Below are 22031 nucleotides of genomic sequence, written 5' to 3'. Positions count from 1 at the left end.
TGCCTTGTGTGCTTGTGGGCATTCAGTTGGAGGCCTTTCTGGAGACCCTCATCATCTTGGTCTGGACTCATGACTTTTGCCAGCCGCAAGCCCTTCTCGATAGCCACGTTGTCTTTGTCTTTGCTCATAGTTGCTCCAACGAGAGGCCTTCTCGTAGAACCACGTTCCCTCCCTCTATAGGCTTGGTCTTAAAACTGCAGTCCTTTCCGGCGAGCTGCTCGGTCGTCTGCGCTCATGGCTCTTTCAGAGAGCCGCCTCGTCCCCGTTTGTGCTCATGGACCTGTATCTGCAGACCACTCTGCAAAGATCTTGACGGTCTCAATGCAGGTCTCGCTGGAGAGCAGCTCATGCTACGTCTTTGCTCCTGGTCAATCAGGGGATGGCTATCTGGAGATTCGTCTGCCTATGCTAGAGTTTCCCATAATTCAGTGGTGGGAAACCTGCGGATTTAGAGGTTTTGGCCTAAAACTTCAATGATCACTCACCATTGACTATGCTGGCTAGGCTTGTCGGGAGTTGTTGGCCAAAACATCTGGATGACCGCAGTTTTCCCACCAGTGTTCCAATTTGTAGACTTTCATGAAAGAGCTCAGTCTCTGTCTCTGGAGTGGTCGTGGCTCTGTGGCTGTGCTTGCATGTTCGATCTCCACCCCAATTAGGGTCTGGCTAAGCAGGGGCCTACATAGATAAGGGACACGTGCAGTAAAAAGGCACCACAGAAAAGGGACAGAAGTGAAGACCCTGACCCATAGATTACGGAAAGAGTTTATTAAATGTGTACGCTTAAATGTTTTACTGTCACCCAATGATTTCCTGGAGGATCCAAGGTCCCCATAGTATGGTGGACACACAAACGTCAACAATGGACCGGTCTCACCTGTCTAGGAAGTGGACTGGCAGAAGGGCCGAGGTGCAGCAGCAGAGAGGAGAAAGAACTGTTGCAACAGCCGAAGAGAGGGGCAACAAGATCACAGAGCTGGGACTCTCTGGGGACGGTGGTCTCGGACAACCCCCACACCCCTCCTTAAAGCTCTCCTTGACCAAGCATGGTAGAGACAGACTGGAAATATGTGAAGTCCACGGCCATGTGAGCAGATCTGCCTGGGTCCTGACCCAGCCGGTGGGACACTTTGGCCCACCCCGGGGCTAGTCGGGGCAGACTCAAAAGATTCACCCTTCCTTGGCCGTGTGAGCAGTACAGACTGGGAACAAATGAAGTAAGAGGTGAGCCGGCCCGCGCGAGTAGGCCCAGAAGATGTGAAGTTCAGACTGGATGGGCTGCGTCGACAAAAGTCCTGGCCATGTGCACATAGCCCAAGTGTAGAGGTCTGTGCTAACAGGGATTGGCACTCGCCAAGAGACTGCCTCCATGATGCACTGAAGGAGAGGGGCCATGATATATGCCTGACACAGGGCACGGCACATCCTGGTCCAGCAGCGGTGGTGAGGGCGCACCCTGAGGGGACATGGAGCGCGGCACCAAGCCCACGAGCTGGATCGGGTGCTGCATGGCCTGGGTACAGCAGCAGTGTCGGGGCCCGCAATGCGGCTTGGGGAGCATGCATGCCAGCCCCAGCCCCTGGGGCCAGGAAAGGATAGCCTCAAGAATTGTGCCCTCTCGAAGGCTTCTAGGTAAAAGTGAGTACGGCTAGGACCGGTTAGGGGCATCAGCGATCTTCATACATTGACTGCAGCCTACATATATTTGTATCATCTATAAGTGCCCTTATTAGTAGTGCTTGGGAGGTGCCTAGTGGAGGAAATCATCGGGTGACCTGGCCTGCCAAAGGTTGTCAGGGGAGAGGGGACCCCATAGGGGCTCTCTGCTAGCCCTGCTTTTAAATGGGTGGTGATAGAGAGTGGTAAGAGGAGTTGCTCTGAATGCCCACTCTGTCCCTCTTGACGCTGGGGTCGACAGGTGGAGTATAATGGTCCCGCAGAGGCAATACTCCACGAGTAGAGCTTTTAGGGGTCCTTTAGAACTGTAGTAGAAATCTCCCTGAGAGAGATGTTCTGCTTTGAAAATATATAGGCCCCTTGTTGGGACTAAAAGTAAACATCAGGTGTCGTGTGTTTATTGCAAAGCAAGAGGGTAACATTGTGTGCCCCCCCCCGCCCCCCCACCTCCTATGCTCAGAGCTCAGGACGGGAGCCCACATCCTGTGAGATGGTGCTAATGGGAGGGCAGGACCCAGGTTGCCCATCCCTTGCTTTCTCCATGGCTGGTCTGGGGCAGGGGAGGGGAGGGATAGAGTAGAGTGGGGGTCCCTCCCTAGCCGGAGAGTTCAGTAGCTATCGAGCCAGGTCACAAACACCAGGGCTGCACGTCGCACCATCTTTGCTGAGTTGGAGTGACCAGGTGCTTTTGGGACCACAGATCAGGTGTGTTGCAGCTGCATTCCTATTTATAGAATTTGCATGGCACACGCTAAGAAATAGATAATCTAAAGGTCTGGCCGGTGGATGTTTCTCCTATATCTTCCTACTTACTTACCCTTGGACTTAACTGTTGTACACACCCTGTCACCTGGAATTTAGTAAAGAAGTTCACTAACCCCCCTGGGTGTCTAGACTTTCCTTTTACCCTGTAACAAAGCGCTTGATCAATAACAAACTTTTCACCCGGTTTCCGTGGGGGCCATCTTGGGTGTAGTTTTCTTTTTTGTGCATGAATCCACTAGTGGCACGCTCCTTGTCCCTTAGAAACCCTGATTTTAAGATCTGTTGCTAATGGCAATAATGTCACATTAATCAAGCCCTAGCAGGTGATAAAGACCTGTTGCCCGCTTTAAAGGCCACTGCTTAGCACAAGCCTACTAACTTGGGTGGCGAGCATTAGGATCAGCATTGTGCAGCATTGTTCGTTTGAATGAAATCACCTTGCTCTTTCAAAGAGTTTCTTGCATCAAAGGCTTTGCACAAGCTAATTTGCATACCCATGATGCATTTCCTTTCAGACTCTGAACTGGAAGGTTACTTCCAGTGTTGGCTAGTGGGTGGCGCTGTGCTGTGTGTGACGCGACTTTATGTAATTTAAAATCTTGTATACGAACACCAGCAAGATTGTTGGCATCGATACCTAGTGCTCGTATGGACCCAACACTATGTTTACAGGTGTCTGTGGGAGACAGTAAGGCATAGACAGCTGGCATCCTCATAAGCACGGATGGGGGGGTTAGATGTCTTGGTTTATGTCTTACTTGGAGTTTCTTAGGGCGCCATCTGCGAGGAAAGTTGTTTTCCGTAGCGCTGCAAAGCAAAAGTGGGGGAGGGAGAAGAGAACTACATAGTTCAGTACATGAACGGGGAGTGGGGGTCTCTAGGACTGCAAGGTTAAGGTAGATCCTACATGCAACATTTTAAGAGCAAGAATGAGACGGGTATACTAGGCCAGAATACTGAACTAGTGTAGGAAATGGCGCAGGTTCCCGCTGATCAAATCTTCTCAGTAGATTGTCTGAACTGGGCGAGAACCCTGGGACACTACAGGTAGCCATAAGTCCATGCTGAAAACTTTGCTGAAACTTTTTTTTTTTATTATGAAACTAGGTGGCTCTCCAGTCTTGATGGTGTGAGATTGTCCAGGAGGCGGCCCAGGCAGAATCCAGATCCCTACCACCAACGCCATTTTATTTTTTTAGGCTGCAGTCTTCCGCTAGGAAGTCTGCCAATCTCTGTGGTCTGAACGGACAGCATGTCATGCCCGCATGGCTTGAGTAAACTGGAGCCTTGTTGCCAAGGCTCTGCATACAGTAGGCACCCTTGCAATTGGTTCCCCTTTAGGTCATGCATTGATGCAAAGGGAGAAGAGCTGGTGAGATGATCAAGAGGTTCAGAGCCACGCAGCAGTCTGGCGGCCATCTTGTGACCAATCGGCAGCTGCTGCGTATAGTTGCTGTGGAAACCCGGTGGATGGTTATTGTAGTAGATACATTTCTGAGAAGGGTTAGTGAGTGGGAGGATACGCAGTAGGACTTGGAGCTCGGAAGGTTACTACTTTGTGAGATTATGGATATGTGGGCCAAAAGTTAGGAAATTGCCAAAAACAAGCCTCGGCCCCCAAGGGTCTTTGCCGTGGATGTAAGAATGAGAGGAAATCTAAGAAAGGGAGGCTAGGGAAAGGGGGTCGGGGGGATTGTGTTGACAGACTAAATGACCTCTGCCTTCGTACCATTATCTATCCTAAAATCTGACGAAGGCAGTCTGAGATCCACTGGAGGTTATTTGCGGTCCCAGGGAGCCTGAGGAATATGTGGATATCATCGGCATAGGTCCGCGAGCTGGCCATGTGGAGTGTGCATATGAGAAAGTGGCTTTGGATAAGCATTGAAGAGCCAAAGTGAGTGGTTAGAACCCTGTGGGACACCACAATGAAAAGTGTCCGTTCCTAATCGCTCAAGCTCAAGCTCTATGAGCTATATATGAAGCGGATGTTGATCCTGAGGCTTCCAAGATGCAAGATAAATGATCCAATCACCATTTGACCCCCGGGAGGGTGCAGGGGCCTTTTTGGGATGGCCCTGTTGTCTTCAGAACCATGGGAGACAATCCGAACGATATCATGTCTTGATATTGTTATTATTGTAGAGCCAGCGGACAAGGGGGTGGTAACCCCCTCAGAGCTAGAAACTCTGGTGCCTAACAAGAATGGCGCGAGTTGGAGGCAAACCGACTGCAGCAACCAGAGGGCTTGCAGAATAAATCTCGCTGACCTGAGGAACGAGCCGCAAGATCGGAGCAAGTAAGAACCCGAAGACCGCCCAAAAGAAGTGAGGGGGGAGCACACTGACATGCACTCGAAACCAGCGTGAGAAGGTTGCGGATCTGAATCCCAAGAAGGAATCCAAGGAGTGAAGCTCCCTAATAAGCCTGTTACACAGAGGCCCTAATACTAACATTTTACAAGAGACTAATGCAGGAAAAACCTGCAAAAAAAACGCGAACTGCTCGGGTGCGGAGGCCCAACTCCCAGAATCTTGCTGGGATGACTCTGCAAGCTGAAATATTGAGGCCAAAAGCCCACACGTCCGGACCCAACTGAGAAAGCGCAAACCTTTGCAGATCATTAGAATAATGCATTGGCACTTTTGCATCTGCACATTTCCAACAGTTTGCTCATTTTTCAGGGAACAAGCAAAACCGATGTAGGGAGGGGGTGGTAGCAACAAAATACATAAAGGGGGGCAAAGGTACCACAGCTTGCCCCCAATTTAAACAAATATTGTATCACCCTGATGCACATGCATCAGATGTTTCGGAAGGATAGCTCAGGGGCAACGTGCTAGCTTTGGAAGCAAGACGGCGTGGAGCACCACTGGTTCGATCCCCGGGGTTATGCTTGGAAACCTCTGGATATTAAGCGCGTTATAAATAATCAATTACAATTACACACACGGATGTAAAGACATGAAACCACTTAAATTTTGTCTAGTAAAGTTTACTACAAATTCACTACAGGAATGTCACTCATTAGCAAGACGTTCCTCACATACTGGATGCCAACAGTCGGGTCACTTCACAGTGAGTCCGCTGCAAGCAGGGAAGGGGTTTGGGGGGTTGGGGGGCGTTGACTGGTTACTGTTTGACATGGCATGCTATGTCCAGAGCATGCAACAGGTGTGTCCTTTGCCTCTGTAGCTGTTTGCTTCGACTACAGAAGCAATTACTGGATTTAGGAGAAAACAAAACAATTTGGGAGAGATCCGACATGGTCCCCCATCAATGAAAATGGTATGTTTCTAGGGGTGGCAGGATCTCTCTGGTTGGTATCGGTGAGTGAATTTTCCATTTTAAAAATACTCTGCTCTATGCTACCCAGGATTCCCCGCCGAATGACAGGGAATAGGGGGATAGCTTGGGGGCAACGTGCTCACCTTGGAAGCAAGATGACAAAGAGCAACACAGGTTCGATCCCTGGGTCTGCGCTTAGAAACCTCTGGGTATGAAGCGCGTTATAAATAACCGATCCTATCATATCATACAGCATGTGAATCTCTGAAGGGTACCAATGCTGCAGAACTGGAGTTACAGGTAAGTTGATCATTCCTTCCCAGACTCCCCTGTGTTTTCCACAGTCTACTGATGCTGACAGGAGCCCATAAACCCACCAGAATTGTGATTGAGGCATGAACTAATGCTACAAAGTGGAGCACTCTCTGACTGGCTGCCATATTCGGGCAGCACACGTCCACCATGTGGCGCCATGGATTGGTGGTCCTTTGCTTCGGACACATCTGATTGGCACGTACCTCTGCAGTGTCGGGACAGTGGTATTGGCAACGCCGCAACTGGGATAGAGCATGTGTAAACTTGGGGTCGATTTTTCCATCGCGTTGAAAGCACGTACCATGGCAGAGTTTTTTTTTGCTTGTCTAGCGCCCTGACCCCAGGGGTGTGGGAGGGGGGGTTGGCTATCTAGGCACTTAACTTGGTGGACAATATAATATTAGTCATGACATTTACATTACATGGACGCGCAGTGTTGAGATGGACACAGATTTGGTGTCAAACCCTCTTTGATGAAACCAAATGTGGTCTGAACACTCTGCGGGTTGCAAGAAAGAGTCGTGGAATGATTAAGGAAAAACTACCTTCAGGCCCCCGCTCCCAGATGGCCGATTCATCTTGTGTAATGAGGTGAGTGCGAAACTGGGACACGCGCCACCTCTGGAGTAGCGCTACCGTAGAGCGGCGATCTCGTGTAGGGCGCGCGGCCTACATTTCCAACAGCTGTACAAGAAACCCTGGGTGTGCAGCAGTCACTTGTGAATGTTTTAGGAAGTACAATTTTTTAAGTGTTGGTTAAGATTGGTAAACTAGAGAGGCGGGAGAAGACACAGCTGGCGATAGGTGGCCTTGCCATTGTCCTAGTCCAGTATCCATAGTTCATGGACTGGGGCAAATTTGCTTCTTTCCTGATCGCCGTTGGGGTAACCAAGCACAAAGTATTACCACGGAACATGGCAACCCCCAGGGTGGGCACGGCTCTCAAGTGTGTTCATCTAAAGACCAATTTGCCTTTCTTCCTAAATCTGCCTGTAACATTATCAGGAGACCTCGTCCCTCTCCGCTTTTTTAAATCCACCCTCCATAACAGTGCTGGTATTTGTTAAACATACCCCACTGCTCCAATCATACGGATGTTCAGCTTTGCCCCCCTGATGATGCTTTGTGAGGGTGAAATGTGTTTGCAGTCTGCATCCTGGAGAGCCATTTGTCTTGGGTTGATAACGCTATGTCTAAAATAGTGCTGCCCTATAAGCTATAAGATGGACAATGTGTATGCTTTTCATCTGATTTGCATATTTATTTATTTATTGTTTGCTTGCTAGGCGCTTATACAATAAGAATATGCTGTTTCAAAGCGCCCACAGGCCAGGGAGGGTGGGATATACATTATAATACAATATTTAAGAGCACAGTAGGGAAAGAGGGAGGGGGACGAACCTACTATGCCTTGTGAGTATTCAGAACGCGCAAGTGCAGGAAGGAAGACTGAGGGGGGGAGGAGTCCGAGCTCGTGGGTGAGCCATGGACGAGACGAAGTGCTAGGAATGTTGAGTGCTACACGGCCTGGGCCGCGGGAGGTGTAAGTGTGTCCACCTGCATGCACACCCTCTGCTCTGGAGGCTAAGTGCTGTGGATAGACAGGAGCTGGTAAGAATTGGTGTGGGAGGTCAAGGCCCCGAAGAGGCATAAGGGCCAAGGACACTGATTCAGCAACTGTAGGATTAGCAGAGGAGAAAAGGAGGGAAGGAGGAGGAAAAGCGGAAAGTCTTAAGGGAGCCAACAGAGTAGAGTGAGCGGCCCTCTGTTTAGCAAAACGCTTTAAACACAATGAGTTTGTGCCAGAGGACCATAGTGGTCTAGAGCAACAGTATTTAAAGAGATGGAGCTGAAGGTAGTGGGATCTCTTGGCCCAGGCAGCCTTGTGGGTGATGAAGATGGATTTGAATTGAAACCGTGCAGCAACCGGGAGCAGTGGAAAGATTTTAAGGCTGAGAGATGTGGTACCTGGGCTTAAGGTCAATACCCACAATGGCTTAAGGCCACACCCACAATGCATTGCTCTGTGTTTCTGAATTGAAGGTGAATATCCAGGCGTGGCTGCCGGGTAATACTGTGGCATGTGTGTCTTGGGTGAAATAGCTTCTTCTACTCCTATTTCAGGTAGAATGTTTTTTTCATGATTTTTTTTTTTAAACCCGCCATAACATTGACCGTGTTATTTAATCAATGCAGTAATGTGTACTTTGCTCTGGTCCACCCCGTTCCTTTCGCCTGAGCTCGCTGCGACTGCTCAACCACATCTACAATCTGGGTGAACCAGAGAACCTAGGGCCCCAGATGTGGGCTGCCATGCCTGCTCCTGACCCTAAAGGCAGGGGATTCCAAACAGACCATATTACACGGTATACAACTAGCTAGCATTCCATGTGAAATGTGCCTGTAATGTCTGGGATTCAGATTGTTTGTAGATAAAGGAATGTGAATGGTGCCTAACCCTTTTTCGCCCATAGATAAAGGAATGTGAATGGTGCCTAACCCTCTTTCGCCCATAGATAAAGGAATGTGAATGGTTCCTACCCCTTTTGCCTGTAGATAAAGGAATGGGAATGGTGCCTAACCCTCTTTCGCCCATAGATAAAGGAATGTGAATGGTTCCTACCCCTCTTTTGCCCGTAGATAAAGGAATGTGAATGGTTCTGACCCCTCTTTCGCCCGTAGATAAAGGAATGTGAATGGTTCCTACCCCTTAGGCCCATAGATAAAGGAATGTGAATGGCTCCTACCCCTCTTTTGCCTGTAGATGAGGGAATGTGAATGGTTCCTACCCTTTTTGCCTGTAGATAAAGGAATGGCAATGGTGCTTACCCCTCTTTTGCCTGTAGATAAAGGAATGGGAATGGTGCTTACCCCTCTTTTGCCTGTAGATAAAGGAATGTGAATGGTTCCTACCCCTCTTTTACCCGTAGATAAAGGAATGTGAATGGTGCCTACCCCTCTTTCCCCCGTAGATAAAGGAATGTGAATGGTCCCTACTCCTCTTTCGCCCGTAGATAAAGGAATGTGAATGGTGCCTACCCCTGTTTCGCCCGTAGATGAAGGAATGTGAATGGTGCCTACCCTTCTTTCGCCCGTAGATAAAGGAATGTGAATGGTTCCTACCCCTCTTTTGCCCGTAGATAAAGGAATGTGAATGGTGCCTACCCCTCTTTCACCCGTAGATAAAGGAATGTGAATGGTGCCTACCCCTCTTTCACCCGTAGATAAAGGAATGTGAATGGTGCTTACCCCTCTTTTGCCTGTAGATAAAGGAATGTGAATGGTTCCTACCCCTCTTTCGCCTGCAGATAAAGGAACGTGAATGGTGCTTACCCCTCTTTCGCCTGTAGATAAAGGAACGTGAATGGTGCTTACCCCTCTTTCGCCTGTAGATAAAGGAATGTGAATGGTGCTTACCCCTCTTTTGCCTGTAGATAAAGGAATGTGAATGGTTCCTACCCCTCTTTCGCCCGTAGATAAAGGAATGTGAATGGTGCCTACCCCTCTTTTGCCCGTAGATAAAGGAATGTGAATGGTTCCTACCCCTCTTTCGCCTGTAGATAAAGGAATGTGAATGGTGCTTACCCCTCTTTTGCCTGTAGATAAAGGAATGTGAATGGTTCCTACCCCTCTTTCGCCCGTAGATAAAGGAATGTGAATGGTGCTTACCCCTCTTTCGCCTGTAGATAAAGGAATGTGAATGGTGCTTACCCCTCTTTTGCCTGTAGATAAAGGAATGTGAATGGTGCTTACCCCTCTTTCGCCTGTAGATAAAGGAATGTGAATGGCGCTTACCCCTCTTTTGCCCGTAGATAAAGGAATATGAATGGTGCTTACCCCTCTTTCGCCTGTAGATAAAGGAATGTGAATGGTGCCTACCCCTCTTTTGCCTGTAGATAAAGGAATGTGAATGGTGTACCCCTCTTTTGCCCGTAGATAAAGGAATGTGAATGGTGCCTACCCCTCTGTTGCTTGTGGCATTGGTGCATCATGTTTGCTCTTGAGCCCGGCTTCGCAGGAACCGTTTAAAACTCCATACCCTTTTCAGAGCTGTCTCTATGCCATGTTCGTCCTTCCCGAGAACTGACCCTCAAAACTGACTGGATAGAGGATACCTCATAAATTCTTAGTGATGTGTCGACTGCTAACGTTACCCATGTAGCATAATCTGTCTAGAAGTAAGTTGAAATGTATGTTCACCCAAAAATTAGGTTTATTAATGTGTTTTTTTTCTTCTATTCCTTCTGTCACAGTGATTCCGGATACCCTCGATGTTGTGTCAGTGCCCCAGACATTCCATAAGGTGGAGGGCGACTCTATGGAGGTAAAGTGTGATGTGTCCAAGAGCACAGCACAGCACACCCACCTCTCCGTCTCATGGTACCGCCAGAAGGACGACCAGGCCGCGGAGGTCATTTCACTATCTCGAGACTTCGTGCTGAGCGCCGGGGCGGGCTACGCGCAGAGGCACGGCTCCGGTGACATCCGGCAGGACAAAGTGGGGGATACCGTGTTCAAGCTGACCGTGTACAACCTCCAGCCTTCTGACCAGGGAGAGTTCTACTGCGAGGCAACGGAGTGGATCCAAGACAGCGATGAGTCCTGGTACCCCATGACCAAGAAAAGATCCAGTGGGACGGTGGTCAACGTCCAGCCAACAGGTGAGGGGCCTTCCATGTGGCCGGCCAACGGGCAAATCTTTCATACTTCTGCAATAGCTGAGCAAATATGCTGCGTGCATGCAAAAGGCAAGGCTCTACCCTGTGGGCATCGGGGTAAAGGCTCTATGAGGGCGCCAACAATAAAACAAGTCCTGTGTTTCTTTCTCGCGAATGAGTCCAATATTCCACTTTAACAACCACAAAAAAGACCCTTTTCAAAGGCATCTTTAATTTTTTTTACTTGATAGAGTGTGAGTTTCCCATAACAAATCCCCATCTTTCTTGTATCTGTGATACCCCTTTACTCCTTCCACCTTTTGCAAATCCTTTTTTCTAATCTTTTTTTTTTCTTTTCAATTTCCTCAACACTTTTCAGTCGACCTTTGGTCCCAAAGCAATTTTGCCAAATGGACCCTTTAACTTGTGAAGCTTTAACGGCCTTCCATTAGGTCGTTGTGCGCAGTGCAGGAAATGTGCCGGAACAAGACGGAGCGGCGCTCCACAAGTCTAGCGCTCCATCAAAACAAGTCTAGCCAGAGCCCCGCTCCTTCCTCCAGACCCAGGGACGCCAACGCATTCTTTAACGAGTGCGCAAAACCGTAGCCTGCCTAAAGAAACCGCTGAAGCCTCACATACGGTTTTGCAGCTGTTCAAACTGGTATATATGTCCTGCATTTTACAGACATCTCTTTATTAGGGTAAACATTGTGACCAATCAAAATGGAAGAGTCCATTATCCGCTTAAAACGTTTTCTTACTGAATCACTATAAGGCATGTTTAACATTTAAAATTGTGAACATTATGTTGTTCCCATAATGCTCTTTGCTTATATACAAATCACCAGGATTGGGTTCTATATAGAGAAACTGTGTTGCGCAACCTGGCTGGGGGCCCACCCTTCCCAAGAGGTGACGGTTCCCCCAATAAATGTTTTCCATTTCCAGCACTGGTTGTGCGCCATGTGATGGGTGCAGTTACTGTGTGTGTGGGAGTGTGTGTAAGCTTGAAGTATGGCAGTGGGGGTCCCATAAAGGGGTAACGGTGTGTGTGGGAATTGGGTGAGCGGTTCAGGAAACGGGCGAGGTTTGTACCTTGTGGACAATTGGTGAGGGGTGTACCGAGTATGTGCGCAAAGTGAGTAGGCAACATCTTGGGGGGGCAGGGGCGGTGCACGGAGCCTGAGCAATGCGGCAGATCAATGGTGAAAAGTCTGGGTGCACCATGTAAGTGGTGTCAGTGGAACAGTACGGGGTGTACATGTGAGTGCTGGGTAATTCAGCGAATGTCCAAAAACGGTCTCGTCATTGCTTAATAGGACGTTGAACCTACATTCATCAAGCAGCGGAAATGACACTTGCCAATAAGTCAGCTTTCACGCATCGGCACAACCTAAGGGAACGCCATGCTGTTTTCCGAATATCCATCTAGAACACACAGCGCACAGCACTTGGGGAAACTAGAGCGACTAGAAGACCTTACATCAAGGCACCGCCAAAACCCTAAGAGAACGCCTCCCCTGTCTCCCGTGATATCTAAACAAATCGGCCACGAAAACCAAACCACTTTAACCACAGCCCAACCGACAGCAAGACCAATAATTTGAAAGCACTACAGAAGCCCCAAGAACACTCCCGACCTGTTGACGTACCCTCAATTTCTCTCCACCTTACTTACCAACGCAAACTAGCCACTCGCACACGGCTTTTAAGAACATTACAAATGTCCACCTCGAACTACAAGTTGATCTACTCTACCCCTGGCCAACACACACACACGCACACAGTAAGCACGAGGCCGGCCCTCTGGCTGCTACATTTCTTACACACCTATAAAGCTTACCAGCACTCGGAGCTCGGGGGTACTCTCAATCTGCAACCTCAAAACAAAGCACTGATATGATAGGTTATTTATAACGCGCTTAATACCCAGAGGTTTCTAACGCGGATCCGGGGATCGAACCTGTGTTGCTCCGCGTCGTCTTGCTTCCAAGGCGAGCACGTTGCCCCTGAGCTATCCTCCCTGACATTGAAATCTCGCCTTTCCCCTTTCTTCCCAAGTACCCAAACACACCCACTGTTGACCATGAAAATGGCAGTGGTGTGTGGTGAAAAGGCGAATACCAAAAGCCAAGTGTGCGTGGTGTATGATATATGCGAAAAGCGGGAGAAGATTCGTTCTCTGTGACACGTTCTCTTCCTCTTCCCACCCCCCCCCTTGCAACCTACTCACTCACATGGGAAGTGGGCGGGTTTATGACTCGGGCCAGCTTGTGTGTTTGAAAGTGTGGGTGCTTGGAGTCGCTTTGGTTCCAGGTGGTCCTGTCCACTGCACTCAAGTTGTCTTGCTAACTGAACCCTGCTCTTTCTCCCGCAGTACTCAAAGGGCGCCACCGATCTGGTCTTGTTGCAATAAAAGTATTGCCAATATCTTCCAAGTTCCCGCTTTATTAATGGCAAAAAGGATGGGTAGAGTGTGGCGCCCAAATGGAGAAGAGGCCAGATGCCAAGGTGTTAGTGGTGATCCCATGGGGATGCTTGGAGAGGAGGGACGTCGAGGGAGCACTGACCGAGGATGCGGGCTGTTTTGCCAGTGTGTGCCCAAGGCACATTGTGCCCCCGTCAACCTGCTGCTGAAAACTGGCTCTCGTGAGGGCTACTATCAGCCAGTCCTGGCTTCTTAATCAAACACACTGTGGATTCGACACCTTGTTTTATTTTTCATTTTCCCATTATAAATGTAAACGGTCAGCCTATAAAAAAAAAAACATACAATTAACCCATGTTCTGGTAAACTGCCTGCGCCAGAGCATCCATCGGGACACCGGCGGCTATTTCCTGGGACGACCAGGAGCTGTCCCTGCTGGGCAGAGGGCGCTCTGAGTCGGAAATTCGCAGAAGAAATGATGGGTGAGGGGCAGAGGCATAGCCAGGATTGTTGAACAATTTGGGCCTGGAACTCCTATAGTTGCCCCCCTGCCCCCGAAAGGGGGTTCCTTCTCAGCCGAATGTGACCAAGCATAGCAAGGGAGCCCAAACCAACCGAGGGAGGTTTGGGGGAAGAGGATTCTCCCCCCAAGAACATGTTGTGCATAATTGGTTAAATTGTGCATTTGAAATCACACTTTGTGTGAAAAATTGGGTAAAAAGCCACACTGTGTTTGATCCGTTTTGTAGAACAAGACCTGGACAAGCCCTTAGACTCCAAGTCACCAATAGTGCATCGGAGCATTTGCCCGCTATATGCCAGTGTAAAAATCCTTTTCATGCAAACTGTGCCCATACTGTCTGATGTCTGCACCAATATATGACAGTATTCCACAGAAGAACATACTCGTGTTTGCTTTGCCCATAATGCCAGTAATAATGCCATAAGAAAACCTATATCAATACTGGCTTTGTTAATCGAAGCCGCAATCCCTACAGAAGAACATGCTCCTTGTGGCTTTGCCCTTAATGGCAGTAAAAATATCATGCACCAGTAAAAGAACATGAATTTTTTTTTCTGGCACCACAAATGACCTCACCATTTAATAACACATCATTTGACTTTGTCCTTAAAACCAGTAACAAATGCAGTGCTGCAGTGGGGAAGCATTTGTGCTGGCTGTGCAAATGCCTCCTGCCCACATGAAACACACCATGTTGCCTTTGCCGTTGATGTGAGTAAACAAAACTGCCATGCCACATTAGGAAAACGTCCAGGCTGTCTGTAGAATACACCCCCACACCCAACCCACCTCCATGTAATAACAGTCAAGGTGGCTTTGTCCAAAAAGGCCTATAAAACATGCCCTGCTGTCACTGTAGGAAAATGTCCGTGCTGCAGTGCCCCCTCGGCCCCAGCTTCTCACACACACCCACACCCACCAGTCGCTCACCCATACAGCTTCTCTCTCAATCATTCACACGAGTGCCCAGAACATGCGTTCTCATTCGCGCACACACTCGTACATACACACTGCACTTTCATGCATACGCGCCACACCCTTGCATGCATGCATGCATGCATACAGACATCCCACACCTTTGCATGTATGCATACACACTTTTTTGACCAGATCTGGACTTTCTGCTCCTCTCCAGGCCTTTGGCTCCTGCACTCCATGCAGAAAAGAAGCAGGGAGAGCTTCCTGCTTCCTGACATGCGTGGTGAAGCATGAGCACTTCCATGAGCGGGCATGCAAAGATTTTGGGTTGGCCTTGCCCTCTCAGGTGTGTGTGTGTCTGTCTGTCTGTATGTCTCACATTCGTGGGAAAAGTAGTGGTGTGGCCATCTGCTGTTGGGCATGAGTTGCTGGGAGGGTTATGCCCCAATATCAGTTTCTCTTATTAAACATCGCTTGGTCTAATTATGCAATGTAAAGCTGGCTAAACCCTGCAGTCAGCCACCGTCTCCAGAAATACCGTCTAATGGTACCCCAGTTTATTTTAGGATTTTTCCTATTGTTCGTCGCTAAGTCTTTTTTTTTTTTGTATTCCTCTCTGTAGATCGGGAGTTCAACGTGCGCCTAGAAACTGAGAAAAGGTCCTACACTTTGGGGGAGCCGGCTGAGCTGAGGTGCATCATTGACGCTCAGAGCGTGCCCGAGCGCTTCTTCGCCATCTCCTGGGCCTTCAACAGCTCCCTGATCGCCAGCCTATCGCCAGGCGGCGTGCCCTCCCTGAATGGCGACTTTGCGCAGCGCGAGAGCCAGGGCCAACTCAAGGTGGCCAAGGAGAGCGACCACGTCTCCGTCCTGAAGGTCTTCCGGCTGCGCCTAGAGGACAGCGGCAAGTACAACTGCCGGGTGACGGAGCGCGAGAGGTCTGTGACGGGAGAATTCATCGACAAGGAGAGCAAGAGGCCCAAAAACATTCCCATCACTGTCCTTCCGCTGAGTAAGTGGGCGCTGCGCTTCTCACTTCCTCCTCTGCGATCCAGAGGACTATGTACAATTATATAGGAAAGTTCAAACCTAGCTGGAAAAGAACATGGGTACAAGTGTTAGGGAGCCAAGAGGAATCCAGTTTTTGATGCGTATTACAACTTGACTTCAAATGTTGAGGTGGAATTTGAGTCAGTCATGGATATTTAGCTCTTAAAGTATTTTTGCCTTGAGTACACTTTTGCATTGTGGAAGCGGCATGACCATTAAAGTAATGTGGTTTGGTTGGCAGGTGAAGTGACCGGGAAGAAACTTTCAAACCAACCACTGTTGAAAAATGGCCAGTGGCATCGAGTGTTCATTGTCAATTCTCCTGAATGCAAACGTACTGCTTCTCCAGGCCTGTGGGGGGGCAGTTCACTGCATAATCTTTACCCCCAATACATACTTCAGGGCGACTCGCCGTAGTAAACCATATCAATTAACCTGGTGCAGAGCATCACCTCGCTTAACACATTGTACTTCCATTTTAAACAGTTATTTGCAAAACTTAATACAACAGCATGCATAATAGAAAGGGGAAAAGAAAAAGGAAAAAAAAGGAGTTGAGGGCATTTGGTCAATCCATTTCAAACATACAATTTAGTAAACGCATCCCAAATTCATCCATACTTCTCTTCTTTAGGAAGGAAATCTTCTCTCCAATTGGAGTAGCCATATTGGTAATCCAGTCTTCATGAGATGGCCTAATTGCACTCTTGCATACTCTTGAAATCTGTTTTTTAGCCACGAGCGCTCTGTCCCCCTCCCTCCCCCCCCCCCCCACCCCCAACAGGTAAACCCATGGCTCTTGGCAGGGGAGTTGCTAGGTCTGGAAAAGACCCAGGGCTACGCTGATGTCAGAACTGTTGGGACTGGGGGCTAACTAGCCTTTTGGCTGTAGCTCCTGAGATTCTATGCGGGGCTACAACCAAAAGACCAGGGGCTATAGCCCCCTCAGGACCCCCTAGCAACGCCTCTGGCTCTTGGTATCAAACCCAATAGACAGCAGATTGGCGATCTCGGAAATGAGATTTTCAATGTCAGGTCTATGCACTGCAAAGCTTCATTCCAATAAGGTTCAACTTTGTCATAGGAACAAAGCATATGTTCCATTTTCACTCTTGCAGTTCCAACACTGATCGGGATCCAGTAATTTACGGAGTCGCGTGCTCCACAGAGACCAGTATAGGTAACGTACTTTCCTTTGTTCAACGTATCTCAAGTCAAGAACTATTTTCCAGGGTGACGATCCGGACCAAATGAGTTTATTGTTCATCCGATATGGTCATGCGTAGTACATTTCCCCATCTTTTCTTCCCTCCCTCTAGCGGGGTGCGGAGGGAGGGGGAGTTTAGATTCAGAAAGCTGCATATGAAGGAAGCGGAATGGAGGAGCCAGTCTAGAAAGCCTAGATCATTTCCGGTGGGTCACACGTCATCACCTTATGTTAAACGCAGACACTCTTTCAGGGACGGAAGCGTCAGTGTCTGGCTTTTGCTTCCAAGGTGCTCCCTATTACCGCCCTTCCATTTTGAAAGGTCAGTGGGAGAGGAGGGCTGGAATGGGTTGTAGGCGTGCTGCTAGTGGTCGCCGCCAACTTCTGGCCTGTTCCCTACACATGTGCTTGCAGGAAGAAGCGTTTTATTAATATGTTCTGGTCCATACATAATTTGGGGGCTGTAGCTGCATCATTCGCAAGTTAATCCCCCTGTAATATGTCGTCGTCTTGCTGATTTCTTTTCCATTCAAATCCTCTTGCCCATTACAGACACCCTCTGTTCCTTCTCTTCATTAATCCTTGGCCCAATCCATTTGGCCTTTTTAGTTCTGTGGGTTCATTTTAATGGATGCCAATTAGCGATAGGCTGGCATTTAGGAACTTGTTAACATTGTCTGCCTCCCCCTCTGTCCCCCTTCCACCAAGGAATATCCCTTCAGAAAACCTGCATAGTAGCCACTTTACTCCCTAGAAACTGGAAAATACTCCTAAAATAAAAAAATGGAAGTAAAAATATGCCTTAACAGAAAATGGGAAACCACGAACACAGAAGGGGCGGCCCCCCTGCTTACACCCACACAGCGCCACAGATTGGGTCAGTGGTACGTTAAGCGCACCGCCAGTGGAAGGTGATCTTATATTACCAGATAAAACGAAGAGTAACATTAACATATACAAATTTGCCTTTTTTTAATTTACATGAATTTGCAGTTACAAAGAAGACTGGATTACATGAAGATGCCCGTTTTACAATCCAACCATAAATTTACTTGCCTCAAATACCTGTCGCAACAATTGCTTTTTAACTCCCTAAAACATCGGGGTGTACTCTCTCCTCGTCTCCGTGCACACTTGTCCGCGAGCGCTTCTCGTCTGCTACGAATCCCGCTGTGGGTTGCCGGTAGTTCCGCCACTCACTGGCAGACACTACGGTGGCCTGAGTCCTCCGTGCCCCACAGCTCTGGCTGTGTGCATGATGCAGAGGGGACTCCGTCAGCCTGAATCCTTTCACGCCTGCTCAGGCCTCGCTGTCTGTTTCTTTATAGCAAAAGCCGTCGCCCTTGGCTCCAGGCAGGACCCTCCTCTGCAGCCCCCTTATTTGCAGTAATTCACCCATCAGACCCGTCTCTCCCTGCCCGGTGGCTATCCTGTTGGTCTCCCCTTCCTTGCTGTCGGCTCCACCTTATATGCACCTGTGATCTATTAACCGGTTGTAGGTGCGAGCCCTTGTGTGCAATTTCCTGACTACAATTACTGGTGTTCTTTGGACATGCCTGACCCTCACAATAGTTTCCAGGTCTCTTCCTCGTCTTATTACCAGAGTGGTATAAATGCATGTTAGTGTGTACAACTAGACGCCTCTTTCTCGTCCCAGTACTAAAGTGGTATGATTGAGGGAAAATAAAAGGAAGTGATTGGCAGCAACCTATAAAGGTAGGGGGAGGGTAAGGTTTGCTATCACAAGGGAAAGGGGGATAGCATATTTCGCCTAAAGACATCTTCTCCCCAAACCCCAAGGACCCTCCTCCCAGGTGATCCTCCCTCGCATCTCCACCCCCAGGGCCAGGATCTAAGAGCGATGGCCTTTCCCTGGCCACCTGAGAAGAGGATCCGAGGGAATAGGTGTCAGGATGCCCTCGGGTTTCTTACAATTCGCAATTTCAAATAAATTGTTTAAAATGCTCCCACTTCAAAATGTTATCTGGGGCCCTGGCAGGTAACCGCCCTCCACAAAACAGGGCCTCCTTGTTCTTTATTTTTCCCCGTACGTTTTGGAAGGGGAATCACTGTTGTCCCTTTTTTCTTTCCTGGCAACGCCTTATCAACTTTGATTATTCTCGAACATAAATAGATTGCACTAATATTTTTGTTAACTTAAAAAAAGTTTAAACTCAAGATCTGTAATGAGTGGATGCGAAGAAACTAGCCAGGGCCGGGAAGTCCCTGGGAACACAAATAAAAGTGGTAGTGACGCGAGAAGGGAGCTTCATGGCTACTCGACGCGAGGGAGGGCTCGCCAAGGGGAACAATTTTATTCTAGTTGCATTGTGGCATTCTTGCTACAAACCATGACCTATACCAATATTTAAGCGTCATTGTTTTTTTAGGTTTCTGTTTTAAACATATCGTAAGTTGTTGCGTGATCCCACACTCGAGTTTCTCTGTGGGGTCATTGGGGTTGTCACTACCTATACTGGTCTTCCAGTTCCAAAGTTGAGTGGCAAGCCTCTGGGAACTCGCACTTCCGGTTTCCGGCTGTACGATTCCTCTCTTGATCGTATGTTCTCCAGGCAGTGCCCACATGTGGTCACTTCCTTAATGTTCCCTGTGAACTTTAACTCCAAGTTCCTGAAGGCAGGGTTTCTCTTAAGGTTCATATTTGAATGCAATCTGGAACATACCATCACTGCATCGGCTCTGACTCGAAGATCCAGCGCGCAATGTTTTCTTTTAGGTAGACTTTCCCTGTGTGCTTTAGGATATCTGCCTCCCAGTTCCACCATGTAGTAGTGCTCATGAATGTCACTTGAATCGATGTATTAAACTCTAACTACAAGTACCAGCATGCAGAGCTTCCCTTTAATATCCACTTGTGAGCGGGTTCATCCATCAGCTCATTCTATCCTTCTGCGCATTCTATAGCACATCCCGTCTCGGGAAGATAGTTCAGGGGCAACGTGCTCCTCTTGAAGCAAGACGACATGGAGCAACACAGGTTCGATCCCCAGGTCCGCGCTTAGAAACCTCTGGGTATTAAGCACCTTATAAATAACCCATTACAATAGCCCTGCTTTTGTCTGCACACAAGTGTACCTCGTACTCGCATGCCACTCGCCAATGATGCAGAACGCATCCTCTCTTCGCAATGGGCTTTTTGTTATGACTGTTCTACCGCAGCTTGGGTCACTTAACCATCATCAGGGGGAGGGGGCTTAACACCCCCACTATGGTGCTGTCATACTTTACAGAGGACAGTCTCACACAACCCTACGTTTGTGCTGTGGGTCTTATTGCATGTGGTTACTTAACAAACCTATTTGTGTTTTGTGCCACCCTCCTATTTGGTGGGGGAAGGGGGGTTCCAGAAAGTTTGTTGGGGCCCCTTCCTGCAATAATGTGGGGCTCAGAGGAGGTTACTTTCTCAAACCGGGAATGTTCTAAGACCTGCTGAACCGTGCACTCTTGAAGATTGGGTCCTGCATCTGTGTGGTGATCTTAATTTATATTCATGCCACTAAACAAAGGATTGAAAATCGTTCGGAGCGTGCCCAGGAGTGTGGGTTGTGGAATGCATTCTGTGCCAAAAGAACATGGCAAATAATAAATGGAATGCTACAGTGATTGTGAGGAATTTGACCATCCGCACAGAGAGTGTGCGCTCGCCTGGGCCTTTTTTCAAGTTTTGTAATGAAAATTAATGATGGGAGAAGAACCTCAGAAAATGTGTGGGGCTAATCCGCACACATTTTCCTCTGCTCACTGCACAACAAACACCCAGTCAAGTGTGCCCTGGGGAGGGGGGCGCAGCCTACAGGGGCAGTCCTACCTGTCACATTCAGCTGGGATGTGACAGCTGCAGGTACATCAAAGTAGGCACTGGGGGACTCCCTTTTCAGAAGGAAGAAGTATGTGATTTGAGGGAGACAGCAGTCTGTTCTGACCATAAACCTTATTGGAAACCTGCGCTTTGATCAAGAGTCACAGAGAGCTCAATTAAACAGAGACCCTTTGATCCACAACAGACAGGAAGGTGGGTAGGAAGTAGTACATGTTGTCACCTTTTACCTTTCCTGTTGCAAAGCACTTTGGTTATGACCTCACGCATAACAGAAGATTGTTGGTGGGGACCCAGGATTGGTTCATTGGCTTTAAAAGCGGCCTGAGCCACTCTCTTTGTAGATCATCCGACCAGCATTCCAGATTCACCAATCAGCACAGAGATGATTCTTCATCCTGCTGCCAAACTGCCTGCCGCCTAATACCCGCAGCTGTCTCCCATCTTGAACTCTGTGGCAGGAGCTGCAAAGCGTCCTGGAACCGACTCGACCCTGTCGAGCATCGAGATCATCGCAAACACCAGGTACATTGTGGTTCTCTGTCCCTGGTCCTTCTCAGACATCCCCTAGGGACACTTATGACTACTTGCTCCTTTGGTGGTGAAACCAAATAACCTTGAACAGTTAAGACTGATTGCTCTACCAACTATCCTCCTGTCCTTGTCCAGAGTACATCCCTTTCCTTCGTGAAACTGTCTGTTCTCTGCGTTCCTTTACAGAGTGGGTTGCATTTAAGTGTGCCAGAACCGTCTGTTGTGATAATAATGTATCTTTTTATACAACCTTGACTGGACAGTCCCTTTTTATCATTGGGTAATAATTGTATCTTTGTTGTGTTGCAACTAACCAACGATCCACAGCCTTGCGAAGATAAGCCTGCTGTTCCATCCATGTTACCAAAATTGGACAAGGAGGTTTATAATTTACTTGTGTTACCATTCTGTTCAGATCCCTTCTGGTGTACTACAGGTGTGGGGTTGATTGATGCTTTAGAAACCGATATTCATCCCTGGACCCACTGGTGCCCCGGAAGTTGATTTGTCACAGTGATGTACTAACCAAACAAGAACCTGACGGAAGAGAATGTATACAATTGACAGACCAGATCTGTGTGCATTGCCCAGATGAAAGCCTTCTGAGCCAAAAATGGTTGAAACTTGTCAGTATTTTTTGCCATTTACCTAAGCAGGTGACAGTTGGGTTTACTGGTGCACTGCCTGTCTTACACTCCTTGTTTTTTTTTTTTGTGCACACTCCACATACATTGTTGGTGGTTTAGGCAAATGGTTGGCAAATAAACACTGAAAAGGTATGACCCACACGTTTAGGTTGCAGTCATGTGTTAATAAAATAAGTGGAGACC

At 48.3% G+C, this 22031-nt stretch overlaps 1 protein-coding gene across 1 annotated transcript in view; it reads left to right on the top strand.

Annotated features, from left to right (window-relative positions):
- Positions 1-22031, top strand: part of IGSF3 (immunoglobulin superfamily member 3) — a 242496-nt gene that overhangs the window by 148357 nt on the left and 72108 nt on the right. Inside the window, exons 4-5 of the mRNA XM_069635776.1 lie at positions 10299-10706; positions 15195-15584. Coding sequence (XP_069491877.1) covers positions 10299-10706; positions 15195-15584 — 798 coding nt within the window. The remainder of the gene's footprint in view (positions 1-10298; positions 10707-15194; positions 15585-22031) is intronic.

Source organism: Ambystoma mexicanum, chromosome 7p (genome assembly GCF_040938575.1).
Source record: "Ambystoma mexicanum isolate Mex_15411 chromosome 7p, UKY_AmexF1_1, whole genome shotgun sequence".
NCBI lineage: Eukaryota > Metazoa > Chordata > Amphibia > Caudata > Ambystomatidae > Ambystoma > Ambystoma mexicanum.
This window is presented reverse-complemented; position numbering and strand designations above follow the sequence as displayed.